General features: G+C 45.5%; 2 protein-coding genes across 3 annotated transcripts in view; one reads left to right on the forward strand and one right to left on the reverse strand.

The window, feature by feature from the left end:
• Positions 1-7898: 7898 nt before the first annotated feature.
• Positions 7899-13849, reverse strand: LOC125016991 (prostaglandin reductase 3-like). The gene is made up of 3 exons (XM_047599800.1): positions 13304-13849; positions 10170-11089; positions 7899-8968 (listed from the first exon to the last, which is right to left on the reverse strand). Exons 1-3 carry the CDS (start codon positions 13585-13587, stop codon positions 8790-8792), a joined length of 1383 nt encoding a protein of 460 aa, XP_047455756.1. The 5' UTR covers positions 13588-13849; the 3' UTR covers positions 7899-8789.
• Positions 11134-16821, forward strand: part of LOC125016990 (teashirt homolog 1-like) — a 37145-nt gene continuing 31457 nt past the window's right edge. Inside the window, exons 1-2 of one of the 2 annotated variants that reach the window (XM_047599799.1) lie at positions 11134-13130; positions 15249-15830. In XM_047599799.1, coding sequence (XP_047455755.1) covers positions 15791-15830 — 40 coding nt within the window. In that variant the 5' untranslated portion in view covers positions 11134-13130; positions 15249-15790. Of the gene's footprint in view, positions 13131-14592; positions 15046-15248; positions 15831-16821 lie in introns of those variants that run through there. The other variant, XM_047599798.1, reaches the window with a different exon arrangement.

The following is a 16821-nucleotide window of genomic DNA, read 5'->3' on the forward strand; positions in this document are numbered from 1 at the left end:
CCCGACTAATTATGTTATTACAATTCAGGAATCAAATACTCTTTCGAAAAAAACAGCACAGCTTGGATTTGTTTTTGTTTTTTTGCACCAGTGAGCAAAGAAACGACGCTGAAATCAAGATGCCTGGCTTCCTTCCCGTGCACCCCCTCAAACTGTCATTTATCCTCTCACCTCTGCGGATTGAGTTCGGAAAAGCCGAGGAATGGCAGAGATGGAGAGAGCTGAGGGAAGGGGGAGAATGAAGGTTTATATAAAGAAGAAGCGGCGCTTGACGGTAACTGGTTGAGATTAGCGCCTTAGGGGTACAGCGGTGGCTGTGATTTTGATACTGCGCCCCCAGCTAAACGCTGAAGGCCGCCTTGCCTAGAGGAGTCTGCCTTCACCCACAGGCAGTCAAAGATTGTTTTCTTACCAACATCTCCTCCTCCTCCTCCTCCTCCTCCTCCTCCTCCTCTCCACAGACACCTGTCATATCCAATGTCAAAACTCCGCACAGAAAAGAAAAGACAACGCAAAGAATAAACAAAAGAAACATGCTTTTCTTAAAGGCACCCTCTGCATACAGATCCGTGAGGGTGAGGCCCGTGTTCACCTGCTGCAGCCTGAGCCAACCCTGATTCAAAGTGCTGATGAACAGGATTCATCCAATTACCTTGTTTACTCATAAGTGGAGACTGTAAATTCATTTATCAAAACCAAAGTAAAATTTCTGTTTTTTTTTTACTTGTTCGTTTGAATTCAGTGTGCATTTTGTTTTTAATAAATAACAGTAGTTATAAGCAGCAAATAAAAACTAGTGAAATTGTACAGGGAATAAAATTCTTAGCGTCTATTGAGAAGATCAACCTGCTCATGATCCGATTCCTTTATCGATTTCTCCTGTGACTGTTTGGTCTAGAAAAAGTTTTGGGTTCTAAAGAAGACATAAGAGCTTGTGTAATTAAACAAATAGGAAATTGGTCACTGGATCCTCACTAGCTCTGCTCTGCTGAGACTTACAGATAGTTGCATTTATTGACCGGAGACTGTCAAACACATGGCACTCTTGTTTGAAGTTAAGTGAAGGTTTCACGTTGCGCTGTCACAGTCTCTTGTGGTGAGGTGAAGCCACTTCCGGCAGTTTCAGTCTTTCGCCATCTCGCCTTCTTCCTTGTTGCCACTTCACGTGAATGACGGGTTCTTCTTCTTCTGTTTTATGGCGGTTGGCAAACAACTTTTAGGTGCATCACCGCCACCATCCAGCCTGGGACGTAAAGACTCGATAAATAGGGGAAATCGCTATCATGAAGGCTAATGATATCGATGAATTTGACCAGTCAGTTCTCAATGCCCATCCCTACTCATGATATATATATATGGGTCGTTACGTGTGGTTACTGGAAATTCAGTACTTCTAGTTCCTATATTCATTAATTTAAATGAAAATCTCCCCAATCTGTATCAAATCTGTACATGCCGGCATCTTCTTGTGGACAAATTTAGGCAATAACCTGGTTTTGACAATATAATATAATTTGATTTGTGTGATAAATAGGCATCATGAGATTAGACAGAACATCGGGGGTGCTCCGGCTAGCCAAGACTAAATTGCCCATTTTGTAAAATAATCTGATCTTTTTAGCGGTGAGTCAGAGGTCTGCAAGCAGGCTATTGCGAAATAGTTTCTAAATACTTTTTGTGGTGTTTTTTTTTTTTTTTTTTTTTTGTTCCACCCCTTTGTATCCTTCCTTTTGTAAAAACAACACAAATGACAAAATCTCATTTGAACTCACGCTGGCTTTGGAAAAATTATTTTTTATCAAATCCACTGTGAATGACCTTTGCCACCCCGAGCAGACACAGCTGCCCGAGAAGCAAGAAACAAGTGAAGTGATCCCGGTGTGAAGTGGCCCTTGTTGTCTGTGTAGTTAAGCAGAAGTATGAGATGACGTGACACTGGCAGCCGTGCCAGGCGGTGTTGTTGCAACCAATGGGGGGCAGAGGACACAACAGAGAGTAATGGCTGCTACAAGCCATCAGCCTCACAGCGATAAAAACACACCGCCACATTTCGTCTGCCCTGTTTTTCTCCAGTTTAATTCCTTCTGTTTGTTTGTTTGTTTGTCGACCTTGCCGTGTCAGCTGACCTTCCTCTATCCGGGACCCCGAAGAGCGAGAGCGAGAAAAAAAAAAAAAAAGACACAACAATGAGCAGGACACTGACATTTCTGTATGGGAGAAGGAACAAACACCACATACAAAATGCCCCCCCCTCATCTTCTTCCACCCCCCTACGCTCCCCCTCAGACAAATTTACTCAGAAATATGTGCGTGTCTTGAACGTCCGAGGCTGTCCGGCTCTCGGCCACCATTGCCAAAGAAGTGTCACGGTGTCGTGACAACTTCAGCGACTGCGGTGCGATGGGTGACCCTCGGCCGGCAGAAGGGGGGCGCCGAATCCCCCACCCACCCCCGGATCCTGACAGATGTCATATACCTCCTCCATGGGCACCTTCTGTTTCCTGTTCACCTTTCTCCATCCTGCAGCGTTAGGGCTCCTGTCTCCACCTCGTCAAAGCGCACACACACACACACACACACATGCACACAGGCGCACACACAAAGGGAGCGAGACGGACGGAGAAGGGGAGACGTAAAAAAAATCGAGATGGACTTTTAAACACCGAACTAGCTTGACTGAAGGAGGTGGTGCCGCTGAGCGCTTTCAGACAATTATGACAAATATTTAACAGTTTTTTTGTTGTTGTTGTTGCTGTTGTTGTCGTGTGCGCGTCTGCTTGCGCCTTTTGTTTAAATACGGTCAGCTCAACTTAAAAGGCAAACGCGCTCCCTGGCATCGCCTTCTCAGAGGATGTTTCCTGTTATTTGCCAAAGGCTTTTCTCTGAGAACAGTTGGTATTTTAGTCTTAGCACACCCCACTCAAAACCTGTTTGCACAGATTTTCCCCATCATCCTTCAGACCGTAGTTTGACAGAAACACTTCAGCAAAATGAGATTTTGCCTCGTTACATTGTCTTATACTGTTACATCAAAAGTGTCACCAGCCCACTCCATGAATAACAAGTCTAACAAACCAAAAAGCCTCGTGATATTAGATTCCCATAAACCTTCTGCTGGCTGCCTCCTCGCGCCGATTGCGTATCATCCACTCAAAACGCTCTGCGAGATGGAAACGTGTGGACTAAATCTGATCACGGGGCGAGATAATGTTCACTTCTCACTCCTGAAACACAGACTTGAGTAGGAAACGGAGGGGATCCTGTGACTAACCCATCAATCACGGTGACATTTTGCTCAAGTGATGGATATTCTAATTTCCCTTTTATATACAGGTGCACAGGATGGATGGATGACGATTAATGGACGGGCAAGGCTGTTTCCACAAAACAAAGAAAAGGCGCAGCGCAGCCCGCGGCGCCACTCTGAAGGGCAGGGAGCTACATTTTTCCTTGTGTTTTGAAGACGATACCTCACGTTTGGGACTCGATGTCCCTGCAAACACGCGGAGACAAAGTATACATCCTGAGGTGACAAAGGTGTTGCTAACACAACAATTGTCTTCGTCTACAGGGACCTACAACAGGTTCTGCAGTCACTTCCATGACAGCCCTCGACACCTCACCTCATTTTCACACAACCTGCTTCGCACTTTCTGTCATTGCTATCACCTTCGTAATTATTCCTTAACTTTCACCCCTCCTCAGACTGCTTAGAACGTAATTTATTAGGAAAAAAAAAGCCTCCTTGGGCATCCCTTCCATTGCGTCTGCTCATCTGTCAAACTCTTCAAAGTCAGAGTTGTGCCAAACGTTCTTTTGATGAAGGAAATTGAATCTTCCTTAGCAATCTTTTATACTTGGTTTTTCCTCTACGTCAGGCGTTTAAAGCGAACACATCCTTCATTTTGGACCTTTCATTTCACAGTTTTCTTACTCTGAGTACACTACAATGAATAGGATTTGGTTTATTTGCACCAACTGGATAAAGGCATTACTGAAATACACTTAAACCAACAATTAATTTAGAAGTGGGAAAGTACACGAGGACAGCTTCAAATTTAATTCTAACCCCTAATTTTAGCAACAATGACTGATTCATTCTGAGATAGGCCTGGGCCGGCGAGACAAAGTAATTTAGATTCATTTCAGCGTATCAGGTGATCTAATTGGACTATTTTGAAGCGTTCCCAGTGATTTCCAGCGTTGACATTGAACATGGACATTCATAAAGCACCCGGCACTTGAGACTTTCCCTAAGACTTAACAATCCAGCCTGAGATCTCTCTTCCACCTCTGTCCTTCTACCTTTATCTCACTTTATCTCTCCCTCTCCATCCCTCCCTCCCTGTCCAAAGCTGTCCTCCCAGCCATCTGTCATGTGATGTTTATGGGCCCTTTTGCTTTTGTGTCCTGATGACCACTGTCACAGAGAGCTACCCATTACCGATGCGGCCTGATGAACGATGTTACCCAGACGCATCGCTGACACCCCTGTGTCCTTGGCCGCAGAGACGCCGCTTCACAAGCCAACTCAGGCCAGTAAAGAATGAGGACAGGAGGGGACCTGGGGGAGCGGGACTGAGGACCTGTCCGTCATCCTGCCGACAGGATGTTCATATTTCCACCGCCGTCTCCCTTCTCCTCTCCATCCAGCCAATGGGAAACGCGAGGCTGGTCAGCGCGGTGACGACGCTGTCATTAATCCTGAGGTGGTGAATCGTGCCCTTGCCTTTCACCTGAATATATATCTACATCTGAACAGACACAGCGAGGGGACCCTCACTCTGCTCCAGAGGCCACGGAAGACGCCCTGAAGGGTTAATGCAGGTAGAAAGCGATGATGAATGTTGCTGAGCGTGATTTTATCTGTCAAATAGAAATGTTTTTGATCTTTTATTCAATGTGTTTGCCGGCTGTGCATCGCGTTGGAATAATGTTGTGACAGTGGTAAATAAATGCGGTTCTTACATGATTTTTATCCGCACTGTTACGTTACGTTAAAATTCTTCGGGCTGCTCTTGAACCCGGTCACTGCCACCTGTGAAATCCTCATCTGTCAGATGCTGGCCAGTTTGGTGCGTTTGATCTGAACGTGTGGCACCGACATGCCAGTTTAAAAATACTGTAAAAAAAAAAAAAAAAGTATCAAGAGTCAGTTTGTAGCTGTTTATGTTATATACCTGGAAAGGGATGCAAGAAAAACCAAGCGCCATCATTTCTTTCAATTATCCATTAACTTCCTCCAAAATGCTACTACACTTACTGCACATTTACTAACCGAAACAATCTAAATTCAACATTTTCTGTGTCGCCTTTAAAACAGTTCTTCAGTTTTTTAAGGCACTTTGAGGGTCTGTTGTTGAGGACACAGCCTCTCTGGTCATTTAGGCTCCCTCAGAGACTCTTGTTGGGATCTTGATGTTGAGGTCAGGCCTTTGATGGGGCCCAGCTATATGTCGCAGGACCTTTTTGTCCTTCCAATCGGGAATTAATCAAGCAGCGCACGCTACTGTATATTCCACCCAAAAGCAGGATTTGCTTCACGTTGAAATACGTGTGTTGCTGAGACAACTGTCACGTAACCTAGACCACAAAGATCTGGGCCTCTTTAAGGGACTGTCAGAGGAAATCAAATCAAGTTGTAGGTTTTAAAAAAAATAATAATAAAAAAATAAAATAAATATTGTCTTCTTTAGAGCAGACACTCAAGTCTCACTTTTCCTTTGCATTTTATCACCTCGTCAGCCATTTCATTGTAAGAAAGAGTAAATAAAACAGGAAAAAGGAACATTAGTTTTTGACTGAGCGTCCCCTGTTAGCATCTAACAAGTGGTCATGAGCAGTCGCTGTTACATTAAGGACAAGTTTGGAAACCGCTGATCTCAAGAGCATTCGATTTCTGATGGAATTTAACCGTTTTCATCTAAATCTGTAGATTTACTTTGGTCCTCAAATCACCAAATACTTAGGTAGCGTCACACCAAAAAGATCAACCTCGTTAAACTCTGCGGGTCCGGACCGAGGAAATCGCAGTAAAGATAATGCTTTCACAATAGTGTAGCATAATGCGAACAATCTGTTGGACAAAATAAAAACCTCATTTAATCAGCGAGGCCTTCTCCCCTCTCGTGTCACCCTCCCCTCTCTCTTTCTGTCTCCCCGCGAACGTCTTTACTGGCCGGCGAAGCCGCTGATGAATTCTTAAGCAGATCACACTGATAATTGTATTTCATAACTGTCAGTTGTGCGAAGGCTGCCAGTGTGCCCAGGAGCTATTTGTGTCTCACTGTGTCCTCCACAAACCTTCCCCGCTCCCCCTCCCTCCCCCCCTCCCACCCTCCAACTCTGTCCAACCCCCCCAATCACCCGGGATGTGCTTACTGTCTCCGGCCCCGAATTACTCAATCAGGAGGACACATTTATGGATGACACCTTTATTACAATTAATCAGGGGAACTTGATTAAGAAAGTTATTCCTCCCCTTCATTGAGACTTACACAAGTGGCGTTGCCGCATATTGTAATTTATGTCCCACTGAGCTCCCGCGCCGCTGACAGACAGAAAAGCAGACAGATTGCCAGCCACGCTGAGACACGTGTGGACATTTGAGCGGTCGCTAGTTGTGGGCGGGCGCGCATGCAGCCCATCCAGAAAGAGAGAGAGCACGTGCGCGGGGCCACAAACAAACACGCCCCCCCCCCATCATTCTGTCACGCACAACTCAGGTTTCAAGAGTTTAATAAATGACTTTAATTGGCTGCAGAGACGTGCTCGCTAAAGGAGGCTCGAATATTCCATTCCCCTTTCTTCTTGTCTCTTTCTTTCACACACACACACACACACACGGGCACACACACTCCTGAATGAAGCCGTCTCTTTACCTTTACTCACAGTTCCTGGGTCTGCTGTGGCTAATTAGTTGAGTGGGGTTTTAGGTTTGGTAATTAGGCGGAGGTAGGAGTGATGGGGGCTCGGGGAGTTGGGGAGTTGAGGGGGTCTGACTGACTTGCAGAGAAAGGAACTGGACTGTCTGGATCCTGGCAGCACCAAGCAGCCAGCCTGTGTCCCTTAGGCGCCTGGAGGTAGACTACCGTCCCACACTATGAGGGTGATGTCTTTGTTATTTGCCACATACTCCGGCGAGGGGGGGAAACTATGAAGGGGGGGAGAAAAAAAAAGAGTTTAGTGGAAAGGAGAAGAGAGGAAGGCCTTTGAGAATTTCCCCACGGCGAATGTCTTCATGCAACAATACTGCACAGTGTTGATTTGAGCAAAAAAAAAAACTCTGAAATGGACTGGGGGGTAAAAAGTGGGGATTTCATTTAAACCGGTGATGCAAAGCTGGGAAAAAAAAAAAAAAAAAAAAAAGAGTTTTAATCTCAAAGTCAACGTGCAGCATTTACAGAGCAGCATTCGCTGTGGCCACAAGTGACAATTACAACCTAACAGTAATTGCTAAAACATAGTGGAAGAGTAGCACAGACAGAGAAAAATCATAACGTCGTCGGACTGAGTGTCAATTATGAAACAAATCCTATTATTTCCCTATCAGCGGCTAACAATAGCCGCAGCTGAACTACAAATCACTCAGCGCTGAGTATAACTGTGGCAGCGGAACTGATCAAGGATGCATTTGGAGTCAACTGCGTTGTTTCTCCTTTCAAAAGCCACAGTGTCAATTTAACATAAACTTGGAAAAAGGTTTCGCGGCATGAAAGTCAGCATGTTGCCTCTTTCCCTTATGAAAATAAAACATCCCAATTCTGCGCAATCAGTTTGATATTGCTTGTATTAATCTGCACACTTGCATTTACAGCTTTAACCTTCATCACTTTCATATACATACCTATTTAAGCTGAAGCCGTGTGTTAGTGACCCTTTCTGAGGAGGAACTCCTCTCACCAAAACGACGGAGACGCTTAGCGTAATTCCTTGAATGAAGAGTTCCTCCCACCAGTTCCGCCATCACACGGCAGTCCTCTCCAGAAGACCTTTTCTGTCTTTAATGTCTTGTTTACGCTCAGCAGTTCCCGGCTGCTTCAGCGCGATGCCAGTTAGCAGGCTAGGACTGCAACACAATCCAATTAAATAAAGAGTGTTGTCTCTCCAGGTTCCTGTGTTCTCTAATTGGGGCTGTGACTGCTCACTAATCAGCGGAGGTACAGGTAGGCCCCGGAGGACGCCGAGACAAGGCCTCTCCTGTTAATTGAAGAGATGCTAAACCTGGCCTCCTCCTCCTCCTCCTCGCAGTCCGACGTGGATGCACACAGTACTCAAGCATGCTAAATTCATCTAAACATCCGCGCGCATCACCACCTCTCTCACCTTTTTTTTTTTTTTTTTGTGGCTGGCATGTAAGAGCTTGCTTTCCCATTATTGCACCTGAGCAAACAGCATTGTTACAAAGGGGACGGCAACAATTTAAAGGTTGTTTGTCGGGCTGCTCGGTTAAACTCACCCTTCCGTGTCTGCTTTTAATTCAGTACTCTCTAAAAGCATTACAAGTCAGCAATATGCTAAACCAACTTTTAAATCTCGTGGATCACAAATGCAGCGTGTTCTACGGCGGGATGCTCCAGATCATGGATGTGACAGGGTGTTTTCATGTTTAACAATATAAGTGACTGCAAAACTTTGCACTGGTGTTTTTAAAACGTACAAGGGAAGTGATGTTGAAAGCTGGTAAATTAATTAGCAGTGTATTAAAAAAAAGAAAAAAGAAAGAGAGACACAGCAACTCACAGATGTTGGCACTCATCATAATTAAAAATAATTGTGAATGCACGCCATTAGATAGATAGGCTAAAAGGGGGACGCTGGAAGTGGCCGCTGTCTGTGCCGCTGACAGTGACTTTGACTGGTGCTCTCACTTCCTCCTCTCTGGTTTCAAAATCGCCATTGGCCTGGTGCGTTTCTGATTTCCTGCGCCGTCTGGTGAAGGTAGCAGCTTTGCATGCTGGGGTCACACCTGTAATGTATTTCACACTGAGTTATATTTCGAGTAGCCACCTGGATGAGGAAATAACATGTTCACGGCGCATGAAGACTACAGCCCTCCCTGCCAGGTAGGAACAGGTGTTTGTTTCAGATGACACGCAGTACATTAATACGACACGGGACCGTTATAACGTCTTGTCTGCTCCCACCTTCCTTAAATCCTGTTTTCCAAACTTTTCTTTTGCGCGCCGAGGTTTTTACAATCGCAATAACCACTTATCTTCTTTTGTGTGGCAATCGTTGAGCCTCACGCGGAAAAACAGCAGCGTGTTACTGAGCTATACGTTGCGCTTTAAGGCTTTGTTTCGCAAAACTAAATTAAACACACACAAAAAAAATGGAAATGAAAAAAAAAGTGTCAAAGGGCATTCTGCGGAGCATTCACTACGAGTGATTTTCTTTTCCCCCACCTCGAAAATAATGACATTTTCTAGTCCAACTCCTGGTTAGCTGGACTAATTTTTTTTTTATTATGTGCAGCTTCGGGGCATGTGAATGAAAAGATTGATTGTGTGAACGCCGCTTCTGTCAGCCACAAACAGGCAATGAAATGCCAAGCACACCTGGAGCAGCACTCACTTTTGACAAGCACATACCAACGTAAGCCCCTATTAGAAAAACAATGAAGTCTATCATAAAACATTTATGGTCGCTAAAGTGCTTGAGAGTGCTAAAAGCGAGCGCATTATGGCAGCAGGTCTAAAATAATTTCAGAGGTGGACAGAAGGTGGGGACGCCAGATTTGGAGACCCCATTAAAATATTTTCATACGTGAAATATAAAGGCCTCTGTTTTGCAGTTTTAATATGTGTGATATTATTATAAATGCAGAGTTATTTGCCAATTTAAATCATTACAAATTACAGTATATTCTAATATACTATAAAAATTACTTTATAAATACACTGTTGAAGATTTCCAATGACTGAACGCTCACATGCATGAAATCAATCACTTTTTATTGTACGCTTTTTGAAAATAAAGTATGTTTATACATTAATGTGTTTTTATCTTGGCTTCATCAATCATCTTACAAAAGTAAGGAACCCAACCTCTATTAAAAAAACTTCAATAAAGCTATAACAGTTTTGAAACTTAATCAGTCACATTCAAGTATGATTTGTTTTTTTTTTTGTTTTTTAGTGCAACAATCAGTTTAAATCACAGCTTACTATTACTAACGGAGGGTGGTGCCACTTCGACCACGACCTTTCCCAGGTTCTTCCCAGCGTACAAGTAGTCCACGGCCCGGAAAACTGCCTCCAAGCCCACGAATCTCCCCCCCTGTGCCAAGTCCCCACAGTCCACCTCGCACACCAGCTTCCCTTTGGCGAACATCTGCATCATGCTACTCAGAGCCTCCCTGTAGTCGCTGGTGAAGTGCGGCAGGAAGAAGCCTCGAACGCTGGCCGACCTCTGGAGCAGTTTGACCGGCAGCGTTCCCCCCTTGAAAGGTGGGATCCCGGACGCGGTCTGGTACCCCGAGATGAAGCCGATCACTATCAGCCGGCCTTTAGTGGCCAAACTGTTCACTGCGAGTTCTAAGACGCTGCCTCCGACGGACTCGTAGACGACATCTATGCCCTTCGGGTACTCTTTCCTCAGCGTGTTAGCCAGGTCTTCTGCGGTGTAGTTGATTGGCCTGTCGCACTTGAGGGATTTAAGAAAGCCCGCTTTCTCGTTGGACGAACAGGTCCCGATCACGTGGCAACCAGCCTGTTTGGCAAACTGCACGGCGAACTGCCCCGTCCCTCCCGCAGCTGCCGTGACCAGGACGGTCTCACCTTTGGCCAGGTCGCCCAGGCGTTTCAAGGCGATGTAGGCCGTGGCACCGCTGACCAGCAGGGTTAGGAACTCCGGTTTCACAGAGGGGACGGGCACACTTTCCTTGGCCGGCACCACTGTGTACTCTGCAAATGAACCGCTGCCGAAGTAGGCCACAGTATCCCCGATGGTGTAACGGGAGCTAGCGCTAAGGCCAAGGCCGACAACCTCACCAATGCCCTCAAAACCGGCATCAAAGGGAGGCTTCACCGTGGGGTCATAGCGGCCTGCTGAGTAATTAATATCAGAGGCGTTGATTCCAACAAAACTGAAAGAGAAAACAAAAAGAAATGAGGATTAAAATATGAAAAAATAAACCTACTACACCATGACATTAACATTCACCTTGGTATGCAGTAGGTTTAATGGGGTCGTTAGCGTGAACACATATTCCCTGAAATCCTGCGCGAAGGTCAAGACGTCGGCTTCCACCTCGGGACACGTGCGCACGGGGCACAAACACTCTGGTTTGTTCTAGCAATGATTCCCCTTTCCCTCGAAAAGCACAGTCCTGCACTGACAGCGAAAGGCTTGTATCACAGAACACATGGCATGATGTCATGATTCATTGTCTTCAGAGACACCCACAACAAACTGAACTTTTTAAAATCTTAGATAGCTGCTTCTTGCCTCAACACGGAGACGGCTGTTTTCATCTTACTTCTGTAACACGCTGGAAACAAATATGAGAGAAAGGAATGTATAAATAAATCATTTACTGTCTTTTAGAGCGGCACGCATGCTGAGCCTCATTACGGTGCATGTCACACGTGTACTTTGAGCCTGTAGCTAATGCTTCTGTGGTTCATAGATGGGTAAAGATGATATAACAAAGCACCTTGATTTCACTTCTTTACATCTGTGGAATCGGTTCCCCTCGCACAGACGTATTATTATTATCAAAAGGTAGAACCCTTTCGGATGCACGCAACTAAAAATACTGAACCACCGGAGTTTAAATAAATCAAAACAGGCAATCTGTTCAAACCTAAACCTTTGAAAAACTTTTTGGAACCGATCGTCACAAACACGGTTTTCTGTAAAATCACAGCGTGTCTGGGAAACAACACTCAGCTCGTGTTCTAACATTATAGTTTAATACCGCTAACATGTGGTGTAGTGTACTGAGGAATACTACATTGAAATGAAGCGCTAAAGTTCTAGTTTTGAGCACACAGAAATTAGGCGCCATAAAAATACTATGTCACCCGTCTTTTATGTGCATGTCATGTGCTACTACACTCATGTGAATGCACACACTGATCAGATGCGAGGCTTGAGAGCACACGCGAACCTTGCCACTGCGGGACTTACCATGTGCCACTTAGTACGTGTGACTTACTCCAAACCTGATCTTTTCGATCATCAATTTCTCCCTCTCAGATTCCTCATTTAACACTTCCGCATCTGACATTTTCCTTTCGCTGTGCAAAAGAGGAGAAAGGGCTCTCAGGTTTCAAATGACTTCCACAAAGGGATGCAGCTATTGTTGGTTTAAAACAGCTGCCACGACTGCGGTGCATCGCTAACGCATGCAACCTACCGGTCAAAGGTCTCAGTTCACGAGCAACTCATCACTGTCTCACGAGCTACTAAGACCCTAATGCAGCACGTTTTACACTCAGGTTAACGTAGAATTACATTTTATTGGCAGTAAACGCAACAGTAAACCCTCGGGCGTATTTGTGTAAAGCCATCTTAACATTAAAAAAAAAACACAACAGGCAAATACAGCTGCTAATGTGGCAGTAAATCAGAAGCAGAGGAAGATATCACCTCTAGCTGCGATCAAAAATACCACCAGCAATCCAACTCTTTTCAATCAGAGCATCCATTTATTTTTTTTCCCCCCATTGTAAACGAGCAAATGTTTACTTTTAGTGCTAGTCACCGCATTTACAATATGCCATGCTACAAAAGAAAAGTGTGTGTAATTGACTTCTGAATGCACTGCTGGCTTCGGCTGCTGCGAATGAAAGATATGATGCTGCAGTTCCAGCGCCATGTAACACCGCATCTCCTTCTCCATCATCTCCATCTCTTGATGCCAGTCTGAGCCCCCCCATGACTTTCTGTTTGCAGGTTGGTGACGTAGAGAGACAGGAGGACAGAGAAAGAGAGAGTGGGAGAGAGAGAGGGAGAGGGAGAGAGAAAAGGAGAAGGGGGAGAGAGAGAGATGCCGAGATAGATTGATAGACAAATGCAGGGAGGGCGGAACTTGGAATTACAGTACAGCGCTTATTCCTCACGTATTTTGCCATCTTGTGATGATGATGATGATCGCAGGTGCTGGACATGGGTAAATCGAGGTAAGCGCCCTATTTCTTACAACTTCTCAAGAATTCAATGGTAGATTGACATCAAATAATGATCCGCAAGCGGACTCGGAGCACGCTCCGGGTTTACCTATTGCCATTCCGAACGCGCCCCCCAGACAGCGGTGCTATCCGCTTGTGTTCACCTCTCAAAAACAACAACTTACCGATTTCTGACGAGCAAGTCCGCGTCTCCGGGCGTGGGAACGGCGACGGTCTGCACGGAAACGGCCTCTCTGAAATTGGGACTGAGCTTGGTTACGACCAGCTTTTTCATGCTGCTCGGTATGGAGGATCCTTTAAAATCCATGAAGTGCGCCGAGTAGGACATATCTATGATGAAGCGCCGCGCAACCGGATGAACTCCTGAAAGTGCGTCCGTGCCTCCGCTCCTCCCGCCGATCGCCAATATCGCTCTCCTGCCGAGCCTCGTCAGCAGCGGGGTGGACATGGCTCCGAAATGTGACAAAGTTCACGGGCAACTTGACGTGCGTTTGTGGCAGCGATAAGCCACGCTGCCATTAGCCTGCGCTGTCGGCTGTTTCCCTTTGCACATGCACAACGCGCAGACCAGACCAGATCAGACCAGGCCGGGCCGGGCTGAGCCGGGCCAAAACGCGCTTTTAAAAACAAACAAACACAACAAAAAAAACGCGATGCTTTTGCAGCGCGACTCTCTGTTATTTAGGCAGAAGCGACGAGCACTGAATCGAGTTTTTTTTTTTTTTTTTGGTGGAATTTAAACGTTGCACTGGTGCAGCCTGGTAAGAAGCACAGCAGCGCCCCAGACTTGTCGTCGGAGTCCCTCCCCTTCCCGGACTCACTTCCTAGTAAGGTGAAACAAATCAATCCTCATCTCCTAACATATCCTCAGCCGCTTCACTCCTACGAAAACAACGCCGACCTGACGGACATTTCCCCCCTCAACATATTTACAAATACAAACATAATTCGCGCGGCGTGCAGCGCAAATTCCGCTTATTTTGCTTTTATTATTATTATTATTATTTTATTTAGAGAGCTGTTGCAGAGCCGCGCTTGTGCTACACCTGTATCCAAAATACCCCATGTCGGAGATTTGTCACAGTGTGTTGCTTTAACTCCGTTTTGCTCGCATGTTTCGTGAGTGTTATCACATGGCTGTCAATTTCTGGAAGCATCCGGGCTGTTGGAAACCGTGCAACAGTATCGGTGGTTCATATTGGACCATTGGATCCTTGTCCCACCCTCAGTGGGAGTCAAACCCCGAACTCGTGCCATGTCACTGCTACACTATCTATAAGACGACACCTAAGTTGTAACAGCCTTATACTTATTGTAGTTTGTGACACATGCTCTTGTTGGACGTGCTCTCGGTCGCTCTCCCAATAAGTTCCGAAAGGCTCCTCCTTCGTCGGAGGTTTGGGATTTTTAAAGCAAAGGGAGAAGGGAGAGAGAGTGAGAGAGGGAGAGAAAGAGAGGGGGGAAAACAAGACAATTAAAAAGATTGACAGGTAGGCTCCTCTGTCAGGGGTGACGCTTGTGGAGAGGGGAGGAGTAAAAATGTAGCAGGAAAAGCCACTCGATGCGTCTGTCTATCAGTTGAGACTGTCTGAAACAGCTCCTGGATCCACCGCGTTTCCATTTTTTCTTTTTTAGAGAGACCTCGGATCAGTCCCTGGAGTTTCCCCCTCTTTTGTGATTTTATTTTTTCTTCCTCCAAAAAGAAGCGAACGTTTTTAGTCCATGTCGATCTGTTGTTGGCGAAGCTTGGATGCGCCTGCGTCTTGTTTGTTCCCCCTCTCTCTCAAGTGATATCCTCTCCAACCGCATCAACCACCCCTCCAAAAAAAAAAAAAAAAAAAAATCCCGACTCTGTCCAAGATGCGATGAGATGAGCGGCGGAAATCATTCTCACGACTCCTAAAACGTAAGTAAGAGAGAACGGCTGCTCGTCCCGTTTATTTATTTTTTCAATGGGAGAGAAAGAGGGCAGGAGGGGAGGGAGGAAAAAGTCTCCGCCGGACTGGTGAGGCTGGATCCGGGCTGAGGTGGCGTGGTAGTGACGGGATTGACATTAACCCATCTAATGCCTGTCTATCTATTTTCTCCTCTCCCCTTTCTCTCTTCCAGGTCCCTGGCAAAAGAAGAGCAAGGAACACAAGGATAAATTACTTATCAGAGGTGTGCGCTGCGCTCACGCAGGACTTATTTGTTTTGTTTCCGCCAGTTTATTTATTTTTTTAGTTTTGGTGTGCGTAAAAGGCGCAACAAAGTGTCTTCCCCCTCCAAACAGCACTGGAGATTAGGGGGATTTTTTTCCCCAGAGGGAGTGAACTGAAAACTTGGGTTCCAAGGTGCTGTTTTGCTGCTTCTTCTTCTTTTTTTTACGCTGCCATGAGAGAGATGAAGGAAGATGATTTTTAATGGACATGAAGGTTTCAGGAGCTGGCCGAACCCCTTCGTAATTTTCGAGCTTATTCTCGCCGAAGCCGACACAGCTACTAAATCCAAACAAGAGCTGCCAGTTTGAAAAGACGACTTGACATTTTTCAGCTCCGAAATCAAGCCGCCCTCCCATCTGCCCCCCGGAAACGGGATGTTTTTTCAAAACTGATAGACTTGATTTGTTTGTAATTCCTGCATGAGAAGCACCGTGGAACGTGACGGTCACTATGCCGAGGAGAAAGCAGCAAGAGCCGCGGCGATCAGCAGGTATAACCCGCCCCTCCTTTACGACCATTTCCCATTCCACTAACCAACTACAGTTTTTATTAACAAGTGTCACATGAACAATATCTCCTTCCACGCCACATTCCCCGGCTATGTTGCATGCTGCGTTATATTTTACAACTCACTTAAAATTATTTTTTAACCCAACGCGCAACTCAGCCGTGACACACGGTTGTGTGTAAAATGTATCTAATTGCATAAATGACGCACGCGTCCGCGCGGTGCCACTCCGAGAATTTTTTTAAATCCTCCTTTGCCAGGAAAGTTCTATTAGGAATGGTGAGATAAACTAAATGGCATGTTATGAGGGATAAAAGGGAGTTTTGAGGTTCAAGAGTGAGTAATGATGAATAATTGACTGGGAAAGAAGGGGGAGAAAACTGGTGAGAGCCGGTTTTTTCCTTTCTTTCTGTTTTATTAGAGGATTGCCATCCTTGATTTGATGCGTGATTGATCGCCTGTCATGTGGCAGTCTTTGATCTATTCATCCCTGATAAACATCAATAAAACCCTCCGTGAAGACAAGCCTGCTTCTGGTAGGTTTAGCCACTCAAACACACTAACCCTCCTGTTGTTTTAACCAGGGACTGAAGAGCTTAAAAAAAAAAAGTTGTGATTTACATGATGGAAAATAACCTCATTTGCTCTGATGTGCAGATGAAAGGAGTGTGTACGTTGAATCAAATGCAAGAAAACTCGACCCTAACGGCGGTTTTATTTTTTTTTAATGTGCCGTTTAAATCCCCTTGCTTTCCTTTTTGTTCTCAGAGATATATGTTGAATTTTTTTTCTCCCCCCCCCCATCCACATTCACCCCACATTCACTGTAAGAATCAGTGCTGGAATCAATATCCACCGCTGGAGGGGGAGTTTGATATTTGCGATGTGACCGGCTGATAAAACCAGGTGCTGGCAGAGGACCGACAAGGTTGACTTCTAGTGGTTTGGATATGGACTCCCCCTTTTTCCTCTC

Source organism: Mugil cephalus, chromosome 11 (assembly GCF_022458985.1).
Source record: "Mugil cephalus isolate CIBA_MC_2020 chromosome 11, CIBA_Mcephalus_1.1, whole genome shotgun sequence".
Taxonomy (NCBI): Eukaryota; Metazoa; Chordata; class Actinopteri; order Mugiliformes; family Mugilidae; genus Mugil; species Mugil cephalus.

Bases quoted from the DNA above. Each gene is read 5' to 3' on its own strand.
- LOC125016991 (XM_047599800.1), bottom strand. From the start codon at position 13,587: ATGTCCACCCCGCTGCTGACGAGGCTCGGCAGGAGAGCGATATTGGCG. The intron at 11,090-13,303 runs GTAAGTTGTTGT...TTTCTCTTTCAG, and splicing joins GACTTGCTCGTCAGAAATCG to TTTTGTTGGAATCAACGCCT. The intron at 8,969-10,169 runs GTAAGCTGTGAT...AATACATTACAG, and splicing joins ACCACCCTCCGTTAGTAATA to GTGTGACCCCAGCATGCAAA.